Source organism: Gopherus flavomarginatus, chromosome 11 (genome assembly GCF_025201925.1).
Source record: "Gopherus flavomarginatus isolate rGopFla2 chromosome 11, rGopFla2.mat.asm, whole genome shotgun sequence".
NCBI classification, from domain to species: domain Eukaryota; kingdom Metazoa; phylum Chordata; order Testudines; family Testudinidae; genus Gopherus; species Gopherus flavomarginatus.
In genome coordinates, this window is record NC_066627.1 from 51,264,102 (window position 1) to 51,288,409 (window position 24,308).

At 45.3% G+C, this 24,308-nt stretch overlaps 2 protein-coding genes across 4 annotated transcripts in view; both read left to right on the forward strand.

Annotated features, from left to right (window-relative positions):
* DNMT3B (DNA methyltransferase 3 beta) overlaps window positions 1–5,433 on the forward strand; it is a 49,247-nt gene extending 43,814 nt beyond the window's left edge. For all 3 annotated transcript variants that reach the window (XM_050917710.1, XM_050917711.1, XM_050917709.1), the window contains one exon: window positions 1,259–5,433. In XM_050917710.1, the coding sequence (XP_050773667.1) occupies window positions 1,259–1,400 (142 nt within the window). In that variant the 3' untranslated portion in view covers window positions 1,401–5,433. The remainder of the gene's footprint in view (window positions 1–1,258) is intronic.
* Window positions 5,434–10,642: 5,209 nt separating this feature from the next.
* On the forward strand, window positions 10,643–21,637 carry MAPRE1 (microtubule associated protein RP/EB family member 1). Its single transcript, XM_050917747.1, has 7 exons — window positions 10,643–10,755; window positions 11,705–11,828; window positions 14,940–15,085; window positions 16,296–16,503; window positions 17,095–17,213; window positions 17,824–17,976; window positions 18,352–21,637. The coding sequence occupies exons 2-7, from the start codon at window positions 11,708–11,710 to the stop codon at window positions 18,406–18,408; spliced, it is 804 nt and encodes a 267-aa protein (XP_050773704.1). The 5' UTR covers window positions 10,643–10,755; window positions 11,705–11,707; the 3' UTR covers window positions 18,409–21,637.
* Window positions 21,638–24,308: the final 2,671 nt, after the last annotated feature.

The window sequence follows — 24,308 nt, forward strand, 5'->3', positions numbered from 1 at the left end:
ATTTCACCTGACTGATGGCACATCAGGGCTTTTCAGTATGACAAGAGCCCAGTGCTGTGTTTCAGAGAAGAGGGATTATCTCTGCCTTTCAGTAATATAAGCGAACCAAGATCATAGAGTACTTTTCCCTCCATGAATCTAACAGTAGTGTGGATCACTAGATTTCAGCATCTGAATGGAAGCTGAAAAACCCCTTAAACCTGAGTTAGGTTTGTGAAAATCATGAGTATGGAAGAGTGTGAGAGCCACTGGAAACATAAAAGCCATACCAGAATAATGTGACTAGACAAACATTCACAGATGGGTGCAGAAGTGATTTTTCAGGATACAGATCTCTACAGGAAAGAAAAAATATGTAGCATATATGGAACACTCAGCTTCAATGAGAGAAGGGCCAGGGTTTGGGGACCAGATTTGTAAAAGCGGGAGGGGGGCTTCTTTAATGTGAGTGTAGCATGTACCTACAATGGAACTGTGGGCACAGATCAGAGAGAGGCTTGAAGACCCTGACTGAGGCCTTGGCTACATTGGTGCTTTACAGCGCTGCAACTTTCTCAGGGGTGTGAAAAAAACACCCCTCTGAGTGCAGCAGGTTACAGCGCTGCAAAGCGCCAGTGTAAACAGTGCCCCAGCGCTAGGAGCGCGGCTCCCAGTGCTGCAAGCTATTCCCCACAGGGAGGTGGAGTACCTGCAGCGCTGGAGAGCTGCGACCGCACTCGCACTTCAAAGCGCTGCCGCGGGACCGCTCCCACGACAGCGCTTTGGAGTTTTGAGTGTAGCCAAGCCCCTAGACTTCCAGTGCAGACTGTGGGCAGACACTGTGCCCACAGAGTGGGAATCTGGGCCTCATCCCTGTGGAAATGCGCCCCTTAGTGAGACAAAACAGTGACCAGCGCAAGAGACACCGTGTGGAAATAATGCCTTGAGGCTGTGCAAGGGCACTCCATACTAACTGTGTGTCATACGTGTGGAGAGCGCTGTCTCCGTGACAACGCAGAAGTGAGCATAGGTGAGACATTGGCTTTGCTACTGCAAAGAGCCACAGGCCAAAACTCCTTCAATGCAGGAGCTGTATAGTGGGCGTGGGAATCCCTCCCCTGGAACACCCAGAGAACGCATGCACAAAGCCCAGTACCATGGGCAATGCATAGGGTCAGGGTTCTGGCCCTCAGGAATAACCCTCTGACTTCAAGGACAAGACGTCATCCAAGGGTAACTGCTATTCTAAAAGCTCCTCGTCTCTGCCTTCCCCCTGCAGGATTTTTGGCTTCCCCCTTCACTACACAGATGTGTCCAACATGGGGCGTGGAGCTCGTCAGAAGCTACTTGGGAGATCATGGAGTGTCCCGGTCATTCGGCACCTGTTTGCCCCGCTCAAGGATTATTTTGCCTGTGAATAGCAGGGATTCCCTTGTCTCTTCTGGTAAAGACGCACTAGCTCAACTGCCTGTGTGGGAGAGGGAAGGAAGAGAACAGCCCACAAGCTCCATTACTTGGTAGGAAATGGTCCCCTAAGCCACACGCTTTGGGAAGGAAGTGTGCCCCTGCAGGGAGAGCGTAGGAAACTTTCTTTAACCAAAGAACCTGTTAGGGTGACTTTTTCAAAGGGACAGAAGACAATGCTCTTTAGAAAATACCGAACATAGAATCTAGCTTACCCCACCCAGGAGAGCGGAGGTATGGTGGATGAGACCACTGTGTCTCACACAGAGCATTAACCATTCCATTTTACTGTACAATTGAAAAGTAGCGATTCAGAGGCTGGGTGGTGAAAGCCACTGGCTGGCGTGCTGCAACCATACTTGAAATAGGTAGAAACAAGGCTTTTGTGGGGAAAAAAAACAGCCTCTCAAAAGAGTTGCTTAGAAATCAGAACTGTAGCCAGGGGTACAAAGAACCCAGTCAGGTTACATACACTGAACAAACCAGATTACATACAAGAACCAAATAGCTTTTTACATTTTTTTTTATTTGTTTTTTGTTTTTAAACTTTTGTTGCTGCTTTAAGGCATTACATGAGAATGTGGAAATTCCTAGACGTGAATGTAGCTGAAACTGAACTGTGAGGTGATAGAATTACTGTTCTAGTTAGAGCTAAAGAAATGTTGTTGTTTGTGTTTGGCTGTAGTTTTACCAATATTCACTCCTTCCTTTTTAAAACATTCTTCTAATTTTTACATTAAGAACGGCTGAACAGCTAGAAAGGTAAAACATTCATCAGTTTCTGGAGGGTTTGGGCACCAAATCCAAAAGGAAAATGTTCTCTTAACGTTTTGCAAACGAATGTGCTGAAATGGGCAGGAAGGGGCAGCACTCATGTTCAATGCTGGGTTGTTTTGGTTTTTTTTTTTTTTAAAACCTCAAAACTTTATTTTTATTAGCAGTTTTATAAACCTGAACAGTGTTGCCCACACAGTGTTGCCCAATCCTGATCCCACTAAGTCACCAGGAGTGAAATCCTGGCCCCATTGAAGTCCATGGCAAGACTCCCGTTGACGTCAGTGCAGCCAAGATTTCACCCTAGGAATTTTGCCCTGGGCTTTGGCCTGATTCTTCTCCTGGTTTAGTCAGTGGTGCTTTTGTTGCTGACTACAGTGGGGCTGGAGCAGGCCTGTGTTAACAGAAAAGGGAATCCTCCTGCCATGGAGTAAACTCTCAACACCCCTCCTCCTCCTCTGGGAGAGTCAGTTTTTATTATAAGGTCAATCAGACAGATTCCCACTGTTCTTATGTCATCTGCCATCCCTGCACATACAGCTAATGTCTGTTAAGAAGCATAGAGGGACATATTTTTACTCTATTTGCCCGCCCACAGGCACAAAATGGTGTGCACATAGGTGGGACAGCTGGACCTCCACCTGCACCAGTTGTATGCATGGCCCTGGCCTTTGCAGGTGCAATCACCTACCTATTGTGAAGTGGATGATGCCCTTTGCTGAGCTGGGTTTGACCTGGGTTGTAAATCTGGCTTCAGGCTGAACAACCAAATATGGATCTAGCGCCACTGGAACCTTCCTGTCTAATCCACTGCCATGCTCTCAGAAAGGGACGTCCCAGTCAGGCCTGGCCATCATGATGGTGGCTAGGGCAGACCTGCTGCCCCAGCGCCTTGCTGAGGGCCTCACCTTCCTTCCTGCCTTTACTGGAAAAAAACAAACATTTGAAATGTTGAAAGAAAGTCCCAAGACTGACTAGCACTCGCTGGATCCTGAATCGGATAAAGCCTGGACCCAAAGATTTCAGCTATCAAATACAGTAACCATGGGCCGGGTAAGCTAGTGTGTAGGGCTGTTTTGCATATCGTACATATACCGTGATGAACAGTCTTTCTCACAGATCTACTAATGACACAGGACCCTTGGATAGGAAGTCAGACTTTTTTCCCCACAGAGCTTCCCCTAAAAGTGGCACCCTCATGTGCATATTGCCATGCTTTGAAACAATCTAGGACTCCAGCTCCTCTGTCTTTTCCTAGCTCTGTTCTTCACTCCAAACAGTGGCCCCAATGAAGTGAAGCACTTTTTATGCTCATGCTCAATAGAGCACATGTGCTTCTAGGAGTGCTTTGCTGAATTGCATTAAGTTTTGCTATATCTGATTTGAGTGAAAGCAAATGCCATTGTATCTAGGAAAAGGCTCAAGCAAGAGACAGACCAATGGACTCTGGATAGTGGTTGGAAAGGCTTCCATGTCTAACTTAAGAGAAGCCTCTGTCTCCTATGGCAAAGTAAACATCAGCCTGGCCCCCCAGACAATCTTGCAGGCATTGTGAAAAGCTAGGCAAACAGAAGTCTTTCTGCATTGTGCTCAGCAGCATTCCTAAAGGGCAGCCTCCACATTAACAAAGATCCTTGAGAAATGAGAGCGTCCCTCCCTCTGCTCCTTCTGCTCCTCCTTGATAGCAGGAGACCCCTGTGCATTTCCTTCCCAGTCCTAGAAGAGGGCATCATCCCCAGTGGATGAAGACTCTCATGTTTCCCACTCCTTTCATGGTGTAGCTTACCCTGTGTCGAGCTGTTTTTGCAGATTGTTTCCCACCTCCAACGGCAGCTGCAGCCTGCCTCCTCTCGATGCCCAGTCCGAGAGTCTGTTGGGAACTGACAGCAGGGGGAAGCAGGTCACAGCCATGGGAGACAGGTTTTCCCACAGAGGAGAGGAGAGACTGAGTAGCGCTCTCCTCTCAGTCCTACTCAGTTGCACTTGGAAACCCTGTCAGTTAGATGTTCCCAGGTGACCTCCGCTTGAGAATGCTCTGACTTCCAAAACACTGAAGAAAAACCAAGCAGTGCTCTCCTGTGTGCTACCTCCATTCTTCCTAAGCAACTCAGGGACAAGCAGCAGCCTATCATCTCCCTTTGTCATCTCACACCCATAAACTATACAGATGTGACTCAGGAGACACATGGGGCCAGATTTTCAAGTGATGTAGGTGTTCGAAATGCTCTTCTCACCTGAGCATGCAACTGACAAGTCTGCACACAGTAATGCACATGCAGCTAGCTAATTGGGTGCCTCTGTGTGCAAAGTTGGAGGAACTCCACATGTATTTGCATGCCTACCTCGACTGAAACTCTTGAGCCAAAAGCTAAACTCTGAACCCTAAACCTGTTCTGGACCTCGATTAGAACACTAATTCCTCATCTCAGCCCTAGTTTACTGTAATGTGAAAGCATTTTATAGTCCCTGAGCTCCAAGGGGGTGGACCGCAGAACCCCACAGAGAAGAACAGAGTTTTGCATGTTTGCTGGAGTCTGCCTACATGGAGCTCATGGCAGAACTGAGACTTTAGATTCAAATGAGATAAGAAGATTACAAAATCCCCATGTGAGTCCTCCATTTATTTTAGCCTTTGACCTTTTTTCAGACTGGATTAACACACACAACCTCAACTCAGCTTTATCTTTGAATTCTCTATCCCAGTTTTTATATCCTTCCCTTCCTTATCAAAAGAAAAATAAATACAATACAGAAGATTTGGAAAGCAGACAAAGATTAGGAAAAGAGGAATAAGAGTTGTCTTGGCATCAAATTTACATGAAAAATTGTAATCTTCCACAAAATATTTTTTTCCTGTTAAATCTGCCTTTTATTACGTGTTTATACAAATGTTTTCAGGAGAGAGCTGCATTTCAGGAATGCTATTTTAATGATTCTTAAAGGCCTTTTACTGTCATTGGTGCTATTTTTTTAGACTAAGGATTTTAATGTCAAAACTTTTGTGGGTGATCTTTTAAAATCACGACAAGCTTGTGTTTTTGTTGTGTTGCAATAATTCATGTTACCTGTAAAATTGGCCTAGTACCAAAGTATGAAAAATCAAAACTGTGCCTTGTCTAAACAGTTTACTCATTTTCTTATGGAAAAGAAGAAAGATCAATGCCCAGAGTTTACCTTAACATTTATCACAGTTTAATTAAAATCAGTATTTCTATATGAGTGGACAATTTTTTTTTAAACAGAAACAAGAGAAAGGAAAAAATCAGTAATGTGCTGGGAAATGGTGGTGATGAGATATGTGCTTAAAATTAGTTAGCTGTCCACTTAGTATTCTCTTCATGTGAGTAGAAGCACTATTACCACACCCACAGGAGTATCCACCAAGCATCTTCAACACCTCGCTGAGGTGATCAGGACCACGGTTCCTAGAGCTATCTAGCGGTTTGCTTTAGCTAGAAGGTTCCCACTTAGAGTGAAATCTAATTGAGGCAGAAGGCCAGCACATGGGCCCACACACCATTAAAATCCTGCTGCAGGCATGAGAAAGACTTAAGGGGTTCCTAGAGCTTGCGCTGGCCCTCTGCAAAGGGGCATGTGTCACAGTATGAGTCAGTGGGACCGCCACATCAATAAGGTGATGCAGGATCAGGCTGTAGCTTGAATCCTGAAGTGCTGAATCTCTCACCTTAAAATGAAGGGTGTTCTACTCTTTGCAGGAGTGAGCCCATAGGAAGCCAGAAGCATGAGCTGTTCTCCAAAGAACTTTTGTCTTGAGACTCAGCTGTACATTAAGGATCTTCTTGCTGATGAAATCCTGTAGCAAGAAGCATCATCTCTACAGCTATAGTGTCTACTATTCACCATAGCTCAGCCTTATAATGGAGCCTGTGGTGTTCTGTCCATTAAGCCATGGAGAGCTTGTGTTTAATTATTAAATTATTTCTTATTTCTCACATTATGTAACATAGCAACACGAGCCTCCTGTTGGCTGAAGCCTGCCACTCAGTTCTGCCCCTGCAAGCCAAGGCCTCGTCATTGACAATGTAGTCTAACCTTTGGTCTCTGCAGCCCACCTCACATCCTTGCATAACAATAACAGCTGCTCAGTTCCGTTCCCTGGGTTGCCACCTTAACTATGGAGCGACTGCTGTCTCTACAGAGATATTTAACTAACAGGATCCTTCAGTGTTTAGGTCAGGGAATCAGAATGGGTGCTAAGTGGTATTGGTGGCCATTGATGTAAAGGAGGCCAGACTAAATGATCTGGGGGTCCCTTCTGGCCTTACATGCTGTGCTTCTATGCCTCGAGTATCGAGTTATTCACACTGGGCAAAACTATTGATTTCAGTAGGAGCAGGGTCAGGACCTTGTTATTCATTCCAGTCATCCTAAGACCCATCCTCTTCAGCAGCTGTGAGGGCATGTGACCAGGAGTACCATACCTATGAGTATCCACTTTGTTCCTCACTCTGAAGTCAATACGAAGCCAGTGGTACTTTATCAGTTACAGCTGGACTTCTTTTCATACTGATGTCTTTGGTCACGACGATGTTGGTATTCACCCATGAAAGCTCATGCTCCAATACGTCTGTTAGTCTATAAGGTGCCACAGGACACTCTGCTGCTTTTTGGTAACCTAGAAGCCTTTGCTCCTGGCTGTGAATTCTCTGGTGGAGAATTTGGTCTGGCCTGACTGAAGACTTTTTCCTTATTTTCTTTAAGCCTGTGATGCTAATTAGAAGTTTTAACTGTTTTTCTGAACTGTTTTTTAGATAGCGAAGGCCTTAGAGAAAGCTGTTGCAAAAAGAACTATATATAAATTGTAACTGGTGAACCTTCTGCTCTCCAAAGCATTAGAAACTCACATGACTGGACAGGAATTTCTAAATAGTTATTGCTAAAGAAACACTTCTCATTTGTGTTCATCATGCTCCTTACGTTACGCTGCTACATATCACATGAGCAAAGCCACATCTTCAAGATAAACAAAAAAGGGAACTAACTGCAAGATATGTTAAAAATATACATGCATCACGGAGCAGCACAAACTTTGTCTTTTTGTTAAAAGAACAAGAGTACTTGTGGCACCTTAGAGACTAACAAATTTATTTCAGCGTGAGCTTTCGTGAGCTACAGCTCACTTCTTCAGATGCACAGAATGGAACACACAGACAGGAGATATTTATACATACAGCTCACTTCTTCAGATGCACAGAATGGAACACACAGACAGGAGTTATTTATACATATATATATATATTGTATAAATATCTCCTGTCTGTGTGTTCCATTCTGTGCATCTGAAGAAGTGAGCTGTAGCTCACGAAAGCTCACGCTGAAATAAATTTGTTAGTGTCTAAGGTGCCACAAGTACTCTTGTTCTTTTTGCGGATACAGACTAACACAGCTGCTACTCTGAAACCTGTATTTTTGTTGTTTGCTTTTGCACATTGTAGTCATAAAGATGAGGTATTTTCTCTTTTGTGTCTCCAGCTATGTGCAATGAAGAGATACAAGGAGACATCATTCTCCACTGCCTAGCATCTTGTGTCTCCATCTACAGCTATACACAGTGAGTGCAGAGCACAGGTGAAAAGTACAACAGGATGCAGAACAAAGAAGATTGAGGCCCTTAGCTATTAACACTTACCCAGGGTAACATGATCTTCTAGAAAGCTATAAGAAGTTTGTGTATGTGAATGCAGGGAAGACAGAGTCATTGACTGATGGTACTGAGGTAGATTCCATGCATATTTAAAGAACAATTTACACTTGCCTTTCATCTCAAGTGGGGATCTGTTTTAGCCCTGTGTTGAGGATGAGCAATGGCTACTCATTTGTTGTACCCAGGGATGAGGACTGGTGATGCCATATTTTCCTGTTGGCTAATCAAGGATATTTTTTTTATATCATGAGGAGTTGAAGTGGCAGATGATGTGTTCCGAGAGGGTGGGGTAAGTCATTCCAGTCCTCTTTTGGCCAAGTGGGAACAGGCTTATCTCTGATTTGGGGGTGGGTAGCTGGGTGGAGATGAACATGGCCCTGCATGGCAGTTGGGGGCTGCCAAGGTCTGGCTTGGGCAGTAAGTGGAGGGCTTTTTAGATATGGCAATTGGGATTGGTGCCATGGCCACTATGCACAAGACAAGCCTGAGTAAACACCTCAAACTTTGCTGATTATTTTACATAAAGTGTAGGTGTGTCTTTAGAGTCCCCTGACCCTCCCGCTGCAAGGAGAGGAGCGCAGTTGTTTCTGCCAGGGTCTGTATGCAGCGCCCAAGCCAAGAAAAGGGCTCTCAAAAAACAACAGGCCAAACAAACTGGGACGCTGGAGGCTGCTAGGACCTAGAGGGGTCTGCGTGCAGGATGGCGAGGGTTTGCAAGGGTCTGGGGTGCAGGTCAGGGAGTCTAGGAGGAAATAAGCCTGGAGTGAGGTCTGGGGAGTAAGCATAGAGGGGATGAGCCTTGGGGGTGGATGGGGCTAGGGGTGAGTGAGTCTGGGGACAGGGCTGCCCAGAGGGGGGGGGGCAAGTGGGGCAATTTGCCCTAGACCCTCAATGAGAATATAGTATTCTATAGTATTGCAACTTTTTTTTTATGGAAGGGGACCCCAAAATTGCTTTGCCACAGGCCCCCTGAATCCTCTGGGTGGCCCTGCCTGGGGAGGAGGCAAGGAGACTGAACTGAGGTGCAGGAGGGACTGGGTGGCAGTGAACCTGGGGGGAAGGGGCATTTGCCTGGGGCAGAGGAGGGGCTGGGGGGGAAGTGATGAGTTGGGGGGGCAGCGAGCCGGGGGAGAGGAGGGGCTGGAGGCAGAGGGGCTGGGGGGCAGCGAGCCGGGGGAAGTGATGAGTGAAGGGGGAAGCGGAGGAGGGGCTGGGGGGAAGTGATGAGTTGGGGGGGCAGCGAGCCGGGGGAGAGGAGGGGCTGGGGGGCAGGGAGCCGGGAGGGAAGTGATGAGCTAAGGGGAGTGAAGAAGGGGCTGGGGGGGAAGTGATGAGTTGGGGGGGCAGCGAGCCGGGGGAGAGGAAGGGCTGGAGGCAGAGGGGCTGGGGGGCAGCGAGCCGGGGGAAGTGATGAGTGAAGGGGGAAGCGGAGGAGGGGCTGGGGGGAAGTGATGAGTTGGGGGGGGCAGAGAGCCGGGGGGGGAGTGATGAGCTAAGGGGAGTGGAGGAAGGCGGGGGGGCAGCGAGCCGGGGGAGAAGAGGGGCTGGGTGGTGGGGGGGCAGCGAGCCGGCGGGGGAGTGATGAGCTAAGGGGAGTGAAGAAGGGGCTGGGGGGGGAAGTGATGAGTTGGGGGGGCAGCGAGCCGGGGGAGAGGAGGGGCTGGAGGCAGAGGGGCTGGGGGGCAGCGAGCCGGGGGAAGTGATGAGTGAAGGGGGAAGCGGAGGAGGGGCTGGGGGGAAGTGATGAGTTGGGGGGGGCAGAGAGCCGGGGGGGGAGTGATGAGCTAAGGGGAGTGGAGGAAGGCGGGGGGGCAGCGAGCCGGGGGAGAAGAGGGGCTGGGTGGTGGGGGGGCAGCGAGCCGGCGGGGGAGTGATGAGCTAAGGGGAGTGAAGAAGGGGCTGGGGGGGGAAGTGATGAGTTGGGGGGGCAGCGAGCCGGGGGAGAGGAGGGGCTGGAGGCAGAGGGGCTGGGGGGCAGCGAGCCGGGGGAAGTGATGAGCTAAGGGGAGTGGAGGAAGGCGGGGGGGCAGTGAGCCGGGGGAGAGGAGGGGCTGGGGGGCAGGGAGCCGGGAGGGAAGTGATGAGCTAAGGGGAGTGAAGAAGGGGCTGGGGGGGAAGTGATGAGTTGGGGGGGCAGCGAGCCGGGGGAGAGGAAGGGCTGGAGGCAGAGGGGCTGGGGGGCAGCGAGCCGGGGGAAGTGATGAGTGAAGGGGGAAGCGGAGGAGGGGCTGGGGGGAAGTGATGAGTTGGGGGGGGCAGCGAGCCGGGGGGGGGAGTGATGAGCTAAGGGGAGTGGAGGAAGGCGGGGGGGCAGCGAGCCGGGGGAGAAGAGGGGCTGGGTGGGGGGGGGGCAGGGAGCCGGGGGAAGCGGAGGAGGGGATGGGGGGAAGTGATGAGTTGGGGGGGGCAGAGAGCCGGGGGGGGAGTGATGAGCTAAGGGGAGTGGAGGAAGGTGGGGGGGCAGCGAGCCGGGGGAGAAGAGGGGCTGGGTGGGGGGGGGCAGGGAGCCAGGGGAAGCGGTGAGCGGGAGCCTGAGCGCGCTGTGAACCGGGGGGGGCACCAGGGTTGACCCAGGGAGGAGGCACCAATCCTCTGACATCAATGGGGGAGGGGCTAAATAACATCACGTGACCAAAAAAGGAGGTCGTGCGGCGCCTTAGCAACGATGCCTCGGCTCCGCCCCTTGGTAACTACTTTCCTCCTCGCCCCGCCCCGCCCGCCCCGCCCCAACTCGAGGGAAGCTGACAAGGGACGCTCGCTGTAACGGACGCCGGGTGGTGACGTAAGCACGTACGGTGCGCGTGACGTGCTGCTCCCGGGCAGGCGGGCGGGGCCGGTTTGAACGCTGAGGAGACAGGACGGAGCGGGGGCAGGTAACGGACTCGGGGGCGCGGCGGGGGGCCCCGGCGGGCTGTGAGGGACCGGCACGAGGCCCGCGGGCGGGGCGGGGCGGGGCCGGGGGAGCTGCCTGAGCCGCCCCCCCCCCGCCCCGGGCCGGCCTGCGATGGCAGCTGCTCCCCTCCCGGGACACGCGTGTCGCCGCCCAGCGGGCAGGGCCGGGCGGGGTGGGGCCCTGGGGGCCCGCGCCGTGGGCTGAGAGGGGAGAAGGGGGCGGCGGGCGGCTCCCGTGCTCTAGCGGTGCCTTCCCGTAGCGTGGGGCCTGCGGGCTATTTCCAGGGGTGACGTTGAGCCGGTGAGCGTGAAGCGGCGTGGGAAAGGGAGTCCGGCTCCGGCCGCGCTGCGGGGCGCCTGGGCGGGCGGGCAGCACAAATCCCCCCACGGGTCAGTGCGAAAAGGAGACTCCGGGGGGCTCGTGCTTTTTGCTGCGGTGACTCCTGGAGGTTTGTGTTGGGACACTAGCGGGTGGAGGTTGGTGGGAGCAGCTTCCCTGAAGAGCGGTTTAGTGGGCTCCGCCCTCTGGAGTGCACTAGCTGTAATCCACTGGGAAACCTGCCTAGTACAGTGCAGTACCCTTTCCGGCAGTCTTAGGGAAGATGGACAAGAGGACTCCTCCAGCTCATTATGGAGGTGGTTCCTCTTGGTCAAGGTGGAAGCATACTAGGGAAAGTTTGGGTTGCCACTACCTGAGCTGTCTTCCCTGTCCTTCACAAAATACTAAATCAACTCCTCTCTGCTTCTGATGATGTGGGGTACTTCCAGCAGCTACTTCTGTGACTTGGCAGTGTTAGAATCTGCTCTCTGTAGCAACAGGCGGGTGTAAATCCAGGTGTACACTACTGTTCTAATGAGTCAAGTCTGTAGCAGATCATATTCTAACTATACGTTAGTATGAAACTTTCATCTGTGGTTTCTGTCTTTCAGAAAATGGCAGTTAATGTGTATTCTACTTCAGTGACTAGTGATAACTTGAGTCGACATGACATGCTTGCGTGGATCAACGAGTCTTTGCAGTTGAACCTGACAAAGATTGAACACCTGTGCTCAGGTAAGAGGGCTGATGACAGGGCACTGCTAAGGGGTTTAAACGCATCTCTCTGATGGTGACTATCAAAAGGTTAATAAGTGTGCAAAGTGACTGCAAGTATACAAGATATAGTAGTCTATCACTGGATCTTGCTTGATTTGAGAATTGCTAACCCTGAACCCCAAACTATAGCTCCTAGTTGTGAGTACAAAGGATTGCTTCTATAGCTTTGTGGAACTTGAAGACTTGTTTGCTCTACTCTTACCTTAGAACATAGCCTTGAACTTTCAGCTCATTCCCTATTTCTTTTGACAACAGGGCTAAAGCTGGAAATTGTAAAACATGGTTATGATATGCCTCTAAACTGCCATAACTACATGGTTGATTAAAATCCTAGTACAGACAAATCCAAGTCAGAGTTAATCTGTCATCTTGCATTATAACTTGACTGTGAAACTGTCGCTAAAACCCTGCATTTAATGTAAAAGGTGTATTTTAAGATACAGGACAAAAGTTCAGGGAAGGGAGAATAAAATAATATCATTGGTGTGGAGAAGGGAAATTTCCTGGGAGAATCTGAATTCTAAAGAAGGAATTGAAATGGCTTTCATGGACAGGAAGTAGACTTTCCAAGCATCTTTCCACATCAACACGAGAGAAAGATGTAAACTAGATTGTGGCCACCGTTTATAAATGTTGGTGGTGACCAACTTCTCTGAACAGCTGGTTACTAAAAAGATGAAAAGAAAAATAAGGTGGAAGGCCTGGGAGGAGTTTAGGGATTGAACTGGGACAGCAGATAGGTAGGACTTTGAAGATGAGGTCAAGAAGCTCTAACTTAATGTGGTAAGGAGGCAAAGCCAACAAGGGGATTTGAGGTGATATAGTTGGAGTTGAGAGGCTTTTGATATGGTGGTGTTTTGGATAGACTTGGAGGGGAAGAGAAGGGTTATAATACTGAAGAGTCACATTTTAACGGAATTAGTTGTGAAAATTGAAACAAAAGAGTGTCTTTTGATGCTGATAAAATTAAGTAACAGACCTCAAGACAGTATATGGGGAAGGGAAAAAGAGTTGAAGACTAAAGCAAGGTTGTGAGCATGGGACACAGGAAAAGTAGTGGTAAATAAGGAAGGTGGAGAGGATCAGGCGAAAATAGTTCAGTTCTAGGAGGTGAGTTTGAGACAGTGGTAGGACATCCAGTAGGTGGGAAACACGAAATTTTCTGGTTTGACAAAGGAGGTGGAGAAGTTGAGGTACATTTGGGAATTGTCAGCAGAGTTTGTGGCTGAATCCATGGGAACAAATTAGTGCAGAGAAGTAGAAAGGTGAATGAGGTGCTAATTTAGAAGATGCAAAAATGGTCAGCAAGGATAGAAAGAACAAAAATAGAGTTATGAGAACCAAAGAGCTGAGTTACCCAGTGTCTAAGGTTTTAAATCAAAATAAGAAGACTTTTGGATTGCTAGTGACTTTCGTTTAGGACCAGAGGATTTGGAACTCCATGAGGACTTTGCCTTGAGGAGTGAGAGAACCTATATCAGTTTCTGCAGAATCCTGATTCATTTTTACAGGTCTTAGATCCTAGCACTCACAGTTGCAAAGAAAAACTTTCAAATGTATACTTGCTATAAACTGTGTAGTGTCACTTTCCAGTGTTTGCCAGACAGACCTCTCCACTGCTGCTTGCTCATTTCTCTACAGAGTGAAATAAGCAAGATGAAACAGCTTCACTGCTGGTCCATGAAAACTGATTGGTCATGTCAACTTCCTGGGGACTATCATGAACTTCCAGCAGAGGCAGACACTGGAGTTATTCACTGAATAGGGGAAAAAGATGCTGGAGGATTCAGTTGCAGACACTTTTTTCCTACCTTAATTTGCACTGTCAGGAAGCTGTGGAGAAGGGAGAAGAAGCTCTTTTCCAATAACAGGAGGAGACAGTGGGAGCCCCCAAGCAGGAGCAACACCCTGGTTGAATGGCATGACTAGACCACACATTAGGACTGAAGGCAAAAGGGAACTTGGAATTCTATGTTCTTGGCAGTTAAACAGACTTCTTACAAACGTTCCACAAAAGTGTACCACCTGTCTTGGTATGGCAGTTCAAGGTGTTTGGCTTCTGTTGTCACCAGTGAATGTGGACATAGACTCCTCTGGTATGTCAGGAAAAAAATAACCCCTCTAAGATAGGCACCTACCATGTATGTGGCATGAACTGTTATAGCTAGTTAACCTTCCAAACCTATTACTAAATACATATTACCTCTGCAGCCAACAATAAGGGCTGGAAACTTTTTTTTTAAATTAAAATCTTTACAGAATCTAAGATAATACATGCTGGGGAAAGAATTCTATTTTTTTCTGGGTGAGTGGATTCTCCTCCTGCCCCCCCCCCCCCCAAGTTCTAATTGTAGTTACGGGGGGACTGGTAGGGAATGAGAGGTCTATGAGGTGGGTGAAGAAGCCCTGGCTCTTTTGTTACTTTTATTATGTCTGGATTTTTGTTAAGGAGCGAGGATTGATATGGCCTTTTAACTCCCAGGGCATCAAGAGCTATGGATAAATGCTGTTTGTTTTATTTATTTATTCATTCTAATTTCTAAAATCTTTAATTTATTCACTAGGTAGAGAATCAAGTTTTTTTGCCTAGCTGAATAGACAGGTTATCTATCCCGTGCAACCCTACTGAATTTATTGTTGCGAACATGTCACAGTGCAGATCTTAGTTACATGTCCAACTAGTATGCTCACTCAGTGAGTTATGGAGGCAGTGTTATAAGGGTTCAAATCATAACAGGGACCATCTTATATCCTTCATATTTCCTCTCTCTTGCAGTAAATAGTCTGCCCAGATTTGTCTGCTTCTGACTGACTTTGAATAAGGTGGTGTAGCCATGTTGGTCCCAGGATTTTAGAGAGACAAGGTGGGTGAGGTGTAATGTCTTTTAGTGGACCAACTTCTGTTGATGAACGAGGCAAGCTTCTGAGCTACACTTGAAGAAGAATTCTGTGTAGCTTGAAAGCTTCTCTCTTTCCCGAAAAGAAGTTGGTCCAATAAAAGATACTACCTCACCCAACTTCTCATTGTATAAAATGGCTTTGTGGAAACATTCTGTTTTTTCTTGGCAGGTGCTGCATACTGTCAGTTTCTGGACATGCTCTTCCCTGGTTCGGTAGCACTCAAGAAAGTGAAATTTCAAGCAAAGTTGGAACATGAATACATTCAAAACTTCAAGATTCTACAAGCAGGTTTTAAGCGAATGGGTGTTGACAAAGTAAGCTGGAATTGTAATTGGTACTCCTTGCATTGGGTGCACGCAATTTAGTTTCAGGTCATCAGTACTGCCAGCTGCACAGCTGTATGAACTCCATGGCTTAGACCTGGATTTCTGTTTTTTCATCTGGGTGTCTGCCAATCATCAGCTTAGATGACAGCACTTACCCTTCCAACTTCCCCAAACTGGAAATTTTGTTCCTAGGTTTGGATTTCTGGCTCTTACTAACTGAATGAGTTTCACTACCTGAAACATACATGCTTGTTTACAGACCACTGTTACAACTCTTCTTCTCACTGCAGTTGAGCTTCCTGCTCTATTTGTGCCAGACACGTGGCTACAACCAGTTGGTGTGGTAGTCCCAAGGACTGCAAGTTGTACTTCTTCCCACAAATTCTAAGCAGCTGTAGCGTAGATGTGTGAAGGTGGTGCTTCATGGTTTGAATAACCTTTGTTTTCATGGAAAGTGCAGTTTATTCATGTAATAGGTACTGCATAGCAATATCAGTACGAGGTTTCTGTATTAACATATCAATGTTATCTCTTATTTTGAGGGAACCTCATGTAAGGGTGAATAGACAGGCACACTGCGTGGGTATAGAGAATGGGCTAAGACTACTATTTAGTGTGACAACTGCATTAGTTTGTGCAGGTCTTGTCTAGTAAGAACTGGGCTGGACTGCTATGTCTCAATCACTGAATAACCATCAGATGGCTAGCCATGGTCATTGCCCATTTGACTGACCCCATACTGGTTGTCTATAGGGAGGTTTTTAATAATTCTCTGGCTTCTTGTAGGGTGGGGTGGGGGAGAAGGGAACACCCCAAAACTGGGTGTTGAGTGTGTGGGGAGGTGGGCCAACAGGTGAGACTTGGAATGAAGTTAAGATATTAGAGTAGGGAGAGAGGGATGGACTTCAGCAGAGGAGGAGCAAATTTGACAATGAAACTCATTGCAGAGATTGCCTAATGGTATAAGATGTGATAGTCGCCCCTCAACTTTAATGGCTCAACTATCTCTCCATTCCAATGAGTGGAGAAAAATCTTTGGCCACTCCTGTGTTTAAATACATAAGAGAAATGTTCCCTGGACTTGGACCACAGATTGCATTTATGCATTCTTGAGCGCAATCTGTCACTTTGTAGAGCTTGCTCTTTACTCTCAGAACGTTTCCCTCTGTTTAACCAGCTTTTTTTCCCCCTCCCCCAGATAATCCCTGTGGACAAACTAGTGAAAGGAAAATTTCAGGACAATTTTGAATTTGTTCAGTGGTTCAAAAAATTTTTTGATGCAAACTATGATGGGAAAGAGTATGACCCTGTTGCAGCTCGACAAGGCCAAGAAACAGCTCCAGCACCCACCCTTGTTGCTCCAATACTGAACAAACCCAAGAAAGCTCTCAGTTCCGGCAGTGCAGGTAAAGGAAATGTTGAAGGTCTTCTGAAAGTCTTTCTAATTGATAAGAGCTTCAATAACCTAAATAGCAAAACTGACTCATTGCTTAATTTCAGTGCATTAAATTGTGGTAGTTTCATTGCTTTCTTCTATTTCACAAAGATTCCAATCTGTCAAAATACAGAATCAAATCATGATACATATGCCTGAGATCACACTGTAGTGCTAAACTTATCTCATGGAGGATAGGAAGCTATTTTCCATGTGAGACACTTAATCTGTAGGTTTGGCATGGCAGGCATCTTCAGGTCAGATAGTGTGTAACCATTAGAACTGCTATACCTCTTCTAGATGACAGTTACCTGGGAGCCACAGAAATGAAGGCTGCAAGAACAGACGCTTCTTCCTTAAAGAAAATGGCGATGATTGGTACCAACACCCTTGCCAGGGAGAAGGGACACTTCACATGGGGAGCTTGGGGCATTTCTTGCTACATTACACTGGCTTTCAAATTCTTCACTGTTCTATCTAAGCATGGATGGAAATAACTCCTATGGGGACTTGGTTCTGAAAATGATTAGGCTAAGAATTAACACTGCATCTTACCTTCTAGCTCCTCAGAGGCCCATTGTTACTCAGAGAACCACAGCAGCTCCTAAAACTGGCACTGGAATGGTTAAAAAGGCTCCCATAGGAATAGTAGAGGATGAATCAGCAGAGCTGATCCAGCAGGTGAGTGTTAAACCTGTGGACTGTCAGGTTAAGTGAAAGTGCTTTAGATTAATCTACATGAATCTTTATTTAAGCTAAGAAATGACTGGGTCTTGGAAATATAGCAAATAATTCAAATTCCTTTTGCAGCATGGCACACGCACACACCAACTTAAATCTATTACATGCTGATACTTCATCCTGCAGCGCTGTTGCAGACATCTAGCAGCATTGCAGTTAAACTATGAATGGCTGTTGCTATGCTGCAGTGTGAGATGTCATGGGTCACACTGTTAGAAGCTAAACTGACCTCATGTAAATGGTAATTTAGCCTTTAAAAGAATAAGCCCTGCAGATCTTTGGGTTTTTATCTGTATAAAGTAGCACTCCCTTAGCATTAGCAAAGAGAACCACCCCTCGTGTGAATTGGACGTCTAACACAGAAATAGAACATATGAGCTAAACTGAGTGTCTGTAATAGACCAGTGCAGGTCTTGATTATTCCCAAAGTGCTCTCATACATCACAAAAATCTGCTTTTTTTGTGAACTATGAGAATCTTGCTTTCTGAGTAAATGCTTTGTGCACTTCTCTCTGGTGGAGAAATGATCATGTGTGTCTATCTTTGGCAGATCAATGTATTGAAACTTACTGTTGAAGATCTGGAGAAGGAGAGGGACTTCTACTTTGGCAAACTGAGAAATATCGAATTGATCTGCCAAGAGAATGAAGGGGAGAGTGATCCAGTGTTGCAGAGGATTGTGGAAATTCTTTATGCAACAGATGTAAGTCTACTAATTGGCAAGCAGGTGAATTTTCTCTAACTAGAAGTCTTCCATGGGGCCAATGTCCAATCTTGCTTGCCTCTATGTGCTTTGGGGCAGGCATCTTTTGTACTAAAGCTCTAGATGGTATCCTTGTGTTTACACCCCCGGATTGTCTGTCTGAGTAGAAAACTACTTGAAATTCCATGACAACTGGATCCAAGATCTGAGAGGAAAAATCTTTCTAGTATCATAACTGGTCTTTCATAAGTGAGTGTATACCTCCTTGACAGTATCCCAAGTAAAACTGCAGGGAAGGGTATGTGCAACCAGTTGGATCAGTGGGTCTGGTTTGACACCGGCTTCCATTAATATATTCTTTCTTTCCCCCTTCAGGAAGGCTTTGTGATACCTGACGAAGGAGCACCACAAGAGGAACAAGAAGAGTATTAACAGTCCATATACTGTACCAGCAGAGCAAGAACATCAGAATTCTTTGCCCCAAATCATGTGCTTAACTGTAAAATACTCCACTTTATTATTCTTAGAGGACTCACTGGTTTCTTTTCATAAGCAAAAAGTACCTCTTCTTAAAGTGCACTTTGCAGAAGTTTTACTCTTTTCCAATGGGTTTGAGTTAGGAGCGCCTTTTCACTTCGTAGCAGAACAGTATTAACATCTAGTTGGTATATTTAGGGAACAAGAGGTTGAATATTTTGAAGCTTGCTGCGGAATTATTTGGTTGTTGGTAAAACATTGGTTTGTGGAAAGTCTTTTCTTCTGTACTTTACTGAGGTGGAGTGTCTAGTAGAGAAACTAAACACTGACTCACGGAAAGATTGTGTTAATGTGAAATTGCAGCAGAGAACTTTTAATAAAAATGCCTTAAGAGTATTTAAAATATGCTTCCATATGCCAAATTATAAAGTAATGTGACAGGAGATTTTATGTGCTTCATACTGGGGTTAGAAAGTATCTGACTTACACTGCTGTCTGGGAGGCCTTGTATGGCAATGTGACTACTCAAAAGGGGCTAGTAAAATAAAACTCCCTCCCTGTGTAAAGCCGCTTACTGAGTGGTAGTTCTCAATGACAAAATAGGCCTTAATACTGCTTGTTACAAGATTGGAGTGAGTATGAAGAGCTCAGACCAACATGTACAAATTATCTTGAGTGCTAAATCCTTCTCTGGCATTGTGGCTAACAACTTTGCCAAATTCATGTACTATATTTTCTGAGAACATGGATCTAGTCGTATTGCCTGGAAGGTTCTTCAAAAGTTTCTCACTTCACTCTCTGGATCATTTTTCTGCTTGTCCTGTCTCCCTTTATTTTTGTGGTGGTCTTTCTGGTATGTTTGTTTCTGGTTTCCTCTTCTTTCCCCCATCCTAGAGTACTGGTTAAACCAATGGATCTAATAGAACTTGCGTTATGCAAGTGTCTCTGTTGTATTAAAAGGAGTGAGTGGGTTGAAGATATACCTATTTTGTGGCTGTTGGGAAATCGTCCTCAGCCCTTGGTGTAGCTTAATAGTGATACTTGCCAATACAGTAACCTTCTGGGGACAAACCTAATGTGCTAGCTAATAGAGAAGCTAATGTTGCAGAAAATACAGTACCCAGACTAACTTTAATATTTATATTTAAGATACTTTATCCCTGAACTGTCTCTTCCTTTGCTATCAAGTTCCTCTCATTTCTGTTTGTTTGGCAAGATCCCACAGGACATCTGATCCACCCACACTGAGTCTGATCAGTTCTGATGTACTTGTATGCATTTGTTTCTGGTTGTAGCTTGTCCTAAAATGTGTGTAGAAGGCAAGCATTTATTGTAACTGTTGTGTAGTGCATGAATCTTTGTGAAATTCAGAGGAAAACCCAATTTCAGTGAATGCCAAAAACAAACAAGTAACTAGCCATTGTTTAAAATTCCAGTGGTGCTATTTCTCTTGTGGCCTTCTAGACTTTTGTTGCCCGAAAAACCATATTCCACCTGGATTTTTCTTGACAGAGTTTTTTCTACTTTAAGCCGTTTCTAAATAAAGTTCCGTATTTCAAGAGTGTCATGTCTGCTGGAGTCGTCATGTTCTGGGGATATGATTAGATTAAGCAAAGGATCCTGGTATTTTCAGTCTGAAGCTACACAACTTGCAACATTGGCCTTCATCCTCCAATCATAGCTCCTTTCTTCGCTCAAATTACTACTGCATTAATTTTTCTTGGGACTCCCTTGTATTCTATTGGGAGAGAACTTCTTTTGGTATCTTAGGCTTACAGTGAATACAAATCATAGTTGGACTATAGGTTTCCCCTTCCTTTGGTGTAATGTAGTGGTGCACTGTAACAGCAATATTGGTCTGTTTCTTTGTATCTGACTCATGAAGTCTAATGCATTGCATTACTAGAACACCAAAGTTACAAGAATACCATGTTTTTGACCTTAGGTTCTGTCACCAGCCTCTCTGAGCAAACATAATCTATTGTAATTTAGTCATCTTGTTAAGCTTGCCGTAAATTTCAGTGAGCCCAAGCCTTAATGTTAGACAAGAACTAACTAGCTTCTGCAGAAACAAATGCTAATGTGGCATGTCTGGCCTTTTAAAAGTTCTGATAAATCCCCCAAAGTCTTGCCAGTATTCATGCTGGAAAACTTTGGAATGGTCCATCGAGGTCTTATCCTAAGGAATAGTTATTAATAGCAACAAAACTAGTACTGCAGTGTGAAAGTGCATTGGTAAAATGGGGTTTTGATGCACATAAAATCTTCTCTACTATTACTTATTTGGTATGAGGTGAAAAATTTACTATCTTTCAACTGCTGATAACTGTGTACATCACTCTGTTATCCTTTCTGCATACTCAAGGCAAAGTGGCAACATGTGGCTTGTGTGACCTGCCATGGGAAATAACATTTTTAGGCTTTCCACATTTTGTGAAGGGTCAGCTGTGTGCAATGGATCATTGTGGTTTCACCTTTGTATTGCAAGATCCCACCTGGTGAGGAGCAAGGATGGATCCATGTTTACCATGACACTAGATGAGTTGCGCTGTGATCAATTTGACCTCTGCTTCTGCCAAAAGCAAACAAATCTCTTAAGCTAAAGGGGAGGGAATGATGGGAATCATAGAAATACTACTGGTGCTCCTTGACCACAAAATTGACCACAACTCAATGTGGAAGCTTTCAATCTTGGAAGTCGAAGTCCTGTGAAATTTCAGATTGCTGCATCATTCTCTAATATACCAAGAAATGACAAGCCGTAAATAAAATTTGGAAATTCATAATACAGGTAACTTTATTTACAAGTTTGTGTCATAGACTTTTTGGGCAGTCTTTTATAATTTCCTTGCTGGAAAGCAGATAACCAGAATAAACTTAAAACTCAAGTGGCTACTCTGACCTGGTACAGCATTGGTTGATACATGTTAAGTGCTTTTCTGCTGGAATGACTATTTCAGAAAACTACCAACCTTTCTTAGATTTAGTTTTATCGGTTATCTGAAACAAACAAGATAGAACAACCAAAAGCTTATATCTGTCTTTCTGCACCCAATGTGTCTTACAGGTGTGCACTCAGATTTTTTAACTTAATTGTTCAATCTTTTCAATATTCCTGGTTTGCAATGACAATTCTTACTGTAACTGTTACAAGGCTCCAAATAAAAGTCAAGAATTTACATCACTCATTTGTCTATTACTATTTAACGTGACCACTGTTGCACTGACAAATGATATCCTGTTGCTTTTGATTTAGAACACACAACACATTTATGGAATTGGCTGAAGTTGAACTAGTACTTGGGGATCCTCTTAGCCTGGTGATTTGAGCAGTGCTGGGAGCTGGGAAGTAGTCCTGATCATAGCTCTCTCCTGTGCTTACTAAGATGGGGTTCTAGCTCAGAGGGCTTGAGGATTAGCTGGGAGTTGTTTGTACAGTGCTCTGACTAGAATTATGTAAGTCTTCAGAACCCTGTTTAAAGAAAAATGGCACTATGCAATGCTCTGAATTTCTGAACTTAGTAATGACAATTATGCAGCTATTTCGATCATTAGTGTAAACAGCTCATCTACACTTGTGCAATTAAGAACCTTGGCCCATTGTGCAGGAAACTCTAAATGGTAGTCAGATTGCTTCTACAGCACTGAGGCATAATGTGTAAGTAGTGAAGTCTTCTAATACTGCCCACGCATGGGCTGCAATACATCTACTCTGGCCGAATGGGGCTCTTAAACAGATGCCTGCCATGTGCATTATAGTCTTCTGATACGGAGCAGAGGATGACAGCAGCCCACCTAGTCATTGTAAGATAAACTCCTACTGCATTTTCGTTAAAAGAGGGTGCCAGTCCCTTGTTTCTGGAAATTGCTTGACTTTCCAGAGCAGTTTCATTGTATTGTTACAAAAGATGGCAGCAGTTTGTATGTAACTAAGAGCAAACTGAAGTCTTAAATGTCAGACCTTCCAGAGCAGCATAGCTTAGGTGTGATGCTTTCAGCTTAGAATTACCAAGTATAAAATCATGGCTGAGGTGTTTTTTTTCCTTCTGCTTTGCTGCTTTTTCTTACAAGTTGGGTGGTATAATTGATTAAAAAATTATTCTGAGTTCCATCTTTGAAAGACAACTTAATTTTTCCCTTTGCATATCATCTTTGGGTTTTGACATATGAAGATTCGAAAGGACTTAAAAACTTGAGTTCTTATCCAGATAAATTGTGTGTTGGTGGAGGATCCCTAATGGCCTGTATGCGTTCTACTGCTTTTCTCCCTTCCCTGGTTATAGGACTCTTCTCAGGATTAGTGCAGTGTCTGTGTCTTGTGCTCTCTGTGTTATAGTGGAAGACCTTTATGAAAGGTGCTGGTCTAGCAACACCTCTTGCTCATTAACAATTCCTGTGAAGTTAGAATGGAAGTTAGGATTGGTGCTTGGGGGGCCCACGATTGGATTCTGCAGCCACTTGTTTTATTAGATGGGGGTAGTTTCTGCCAGCTGTGATGACCGAATAGAAATTTCTCTGCTTCCTTTACTATGGTGGCATATTCCTATGAAAAGCCTTTGTTTTGTTGTTGGATTGGTTCAGAGCATACTTTGTCCTCCTGACATTCTAGCTTTCTTTTTATGGGCTTCATTTCCTGATTCTCAATGGTGAACCTTGGTGGTCTTCCTGCCCTGAGAGGGGGAAGCTTGATGTTAGTAGTTATCTGGTGATCCTACTGTTCTATTGACTTGTTAGCCCTTTGGTCTCACAGCGGAGCAGTTTTCCTTCCTAGTATGTGTTGAAAACTTAGGATAAAACATTGACACAGACCAGTCTGCTTTAGCGGTTCATTCTTAAGAATGGTCTGACCCAGTATGGTCAATGGTCCATGTAGCCCACTATCCTGTCTTCTGACAGGGGCCAGTGCCAGATGCTTCACAGGGAATGAACAAAACGTGGACATTCAATAGAGTGATCCATCCCCTGTTACCCAGTCCCAGTTTCTAGCAAACAGGTTAGGGACATTATCCCTGTCCATCCTGGTTAATAGCCATTGACGGACCTATCCTCCACGAATTTCAGTTTTTTTTAACCCTATTATAGTCTTGGCCTTCACAATATCCTCTAGCAAAGAGTTCCACAGGTTGACTGCGTTGTGTGAAGAAATACTTCCTTTTGTTTGTTTTTAAACCTACTGCTTATTAATTTCATTTGGTGACCCCTAGTCCTTGTTATGAGAGTGTTATTTACTCATTCTCCACACCAGTCATGATTTTATTAGACCTCAATCTTATCCTCCCTTCGCCATCTCTTTTCCAAGCTGAAAAGTCCCAGTCTTATGAATCTCTCCTCATTCCATACCCCTAATCATTTTTGTTGACCTTTTCTGAACCTTTTCCAATTCCAATATATCTGTACACAGTATTCAAGATGTAGGTCTATCATGGATTTATATAGAGGCAATAAGATCTTTTCTGTCTTATCTATCCCTTTCTTAATGATGCCCAACTTTCTGCTTGCCTTCCATCCAGTGAGTGGATGTTTTCAGAAAACTATCCACAAAGATTCCAAAATCTCTTTCTTGAGTGGTAACAGCTAATTTAGACCCCATAATTTTATATGTATAGTTGAGATTGTTTTCCAGTGTATGTTCTCTGCACCTATCAACTTTGAATTTCATCTGCTGTTTTGTTGTCAAGTCACCCAGTTTCATGAGATCCCTTTGTAACTCTTTGCAGTCAGCAACTACTCAAGATAGTAGTATGGTATCATCTGTAAACTTTGCCACCTTACTCTTTACCTCCTTTCCCAGATCATGTATGAATATGTTGAACAGTATATTCTCCATTTGGGATGGGTGAAGACCTTGGTATTTG

Excerpts from the sequence above, each read along its gene's own strand:
- MAPRE1 (XM_050917747.1), top strand. The coding sequence starts at position 11,708 with ATGGCAGTTAATGTGTATTCTACTTCAGTGACTAGTGATAACTTGAGT. Across the intron at positions 11,829-14,939 it reads GATTGAACACCTGTGCTCAG|GTGCTGCATACTGTCAGTTT; the intron begins GTAAGAGGGCTG and ends TTTTCTTGGCAG. Across the intron at positions 16,504-17,094 it reads TCTCAGTTCCGGCAGTGCAG|CTCCTCAGAGGCCCATTGTT; the intron begins GTAAAGGAAATG and ends CTTACCTTCTAG.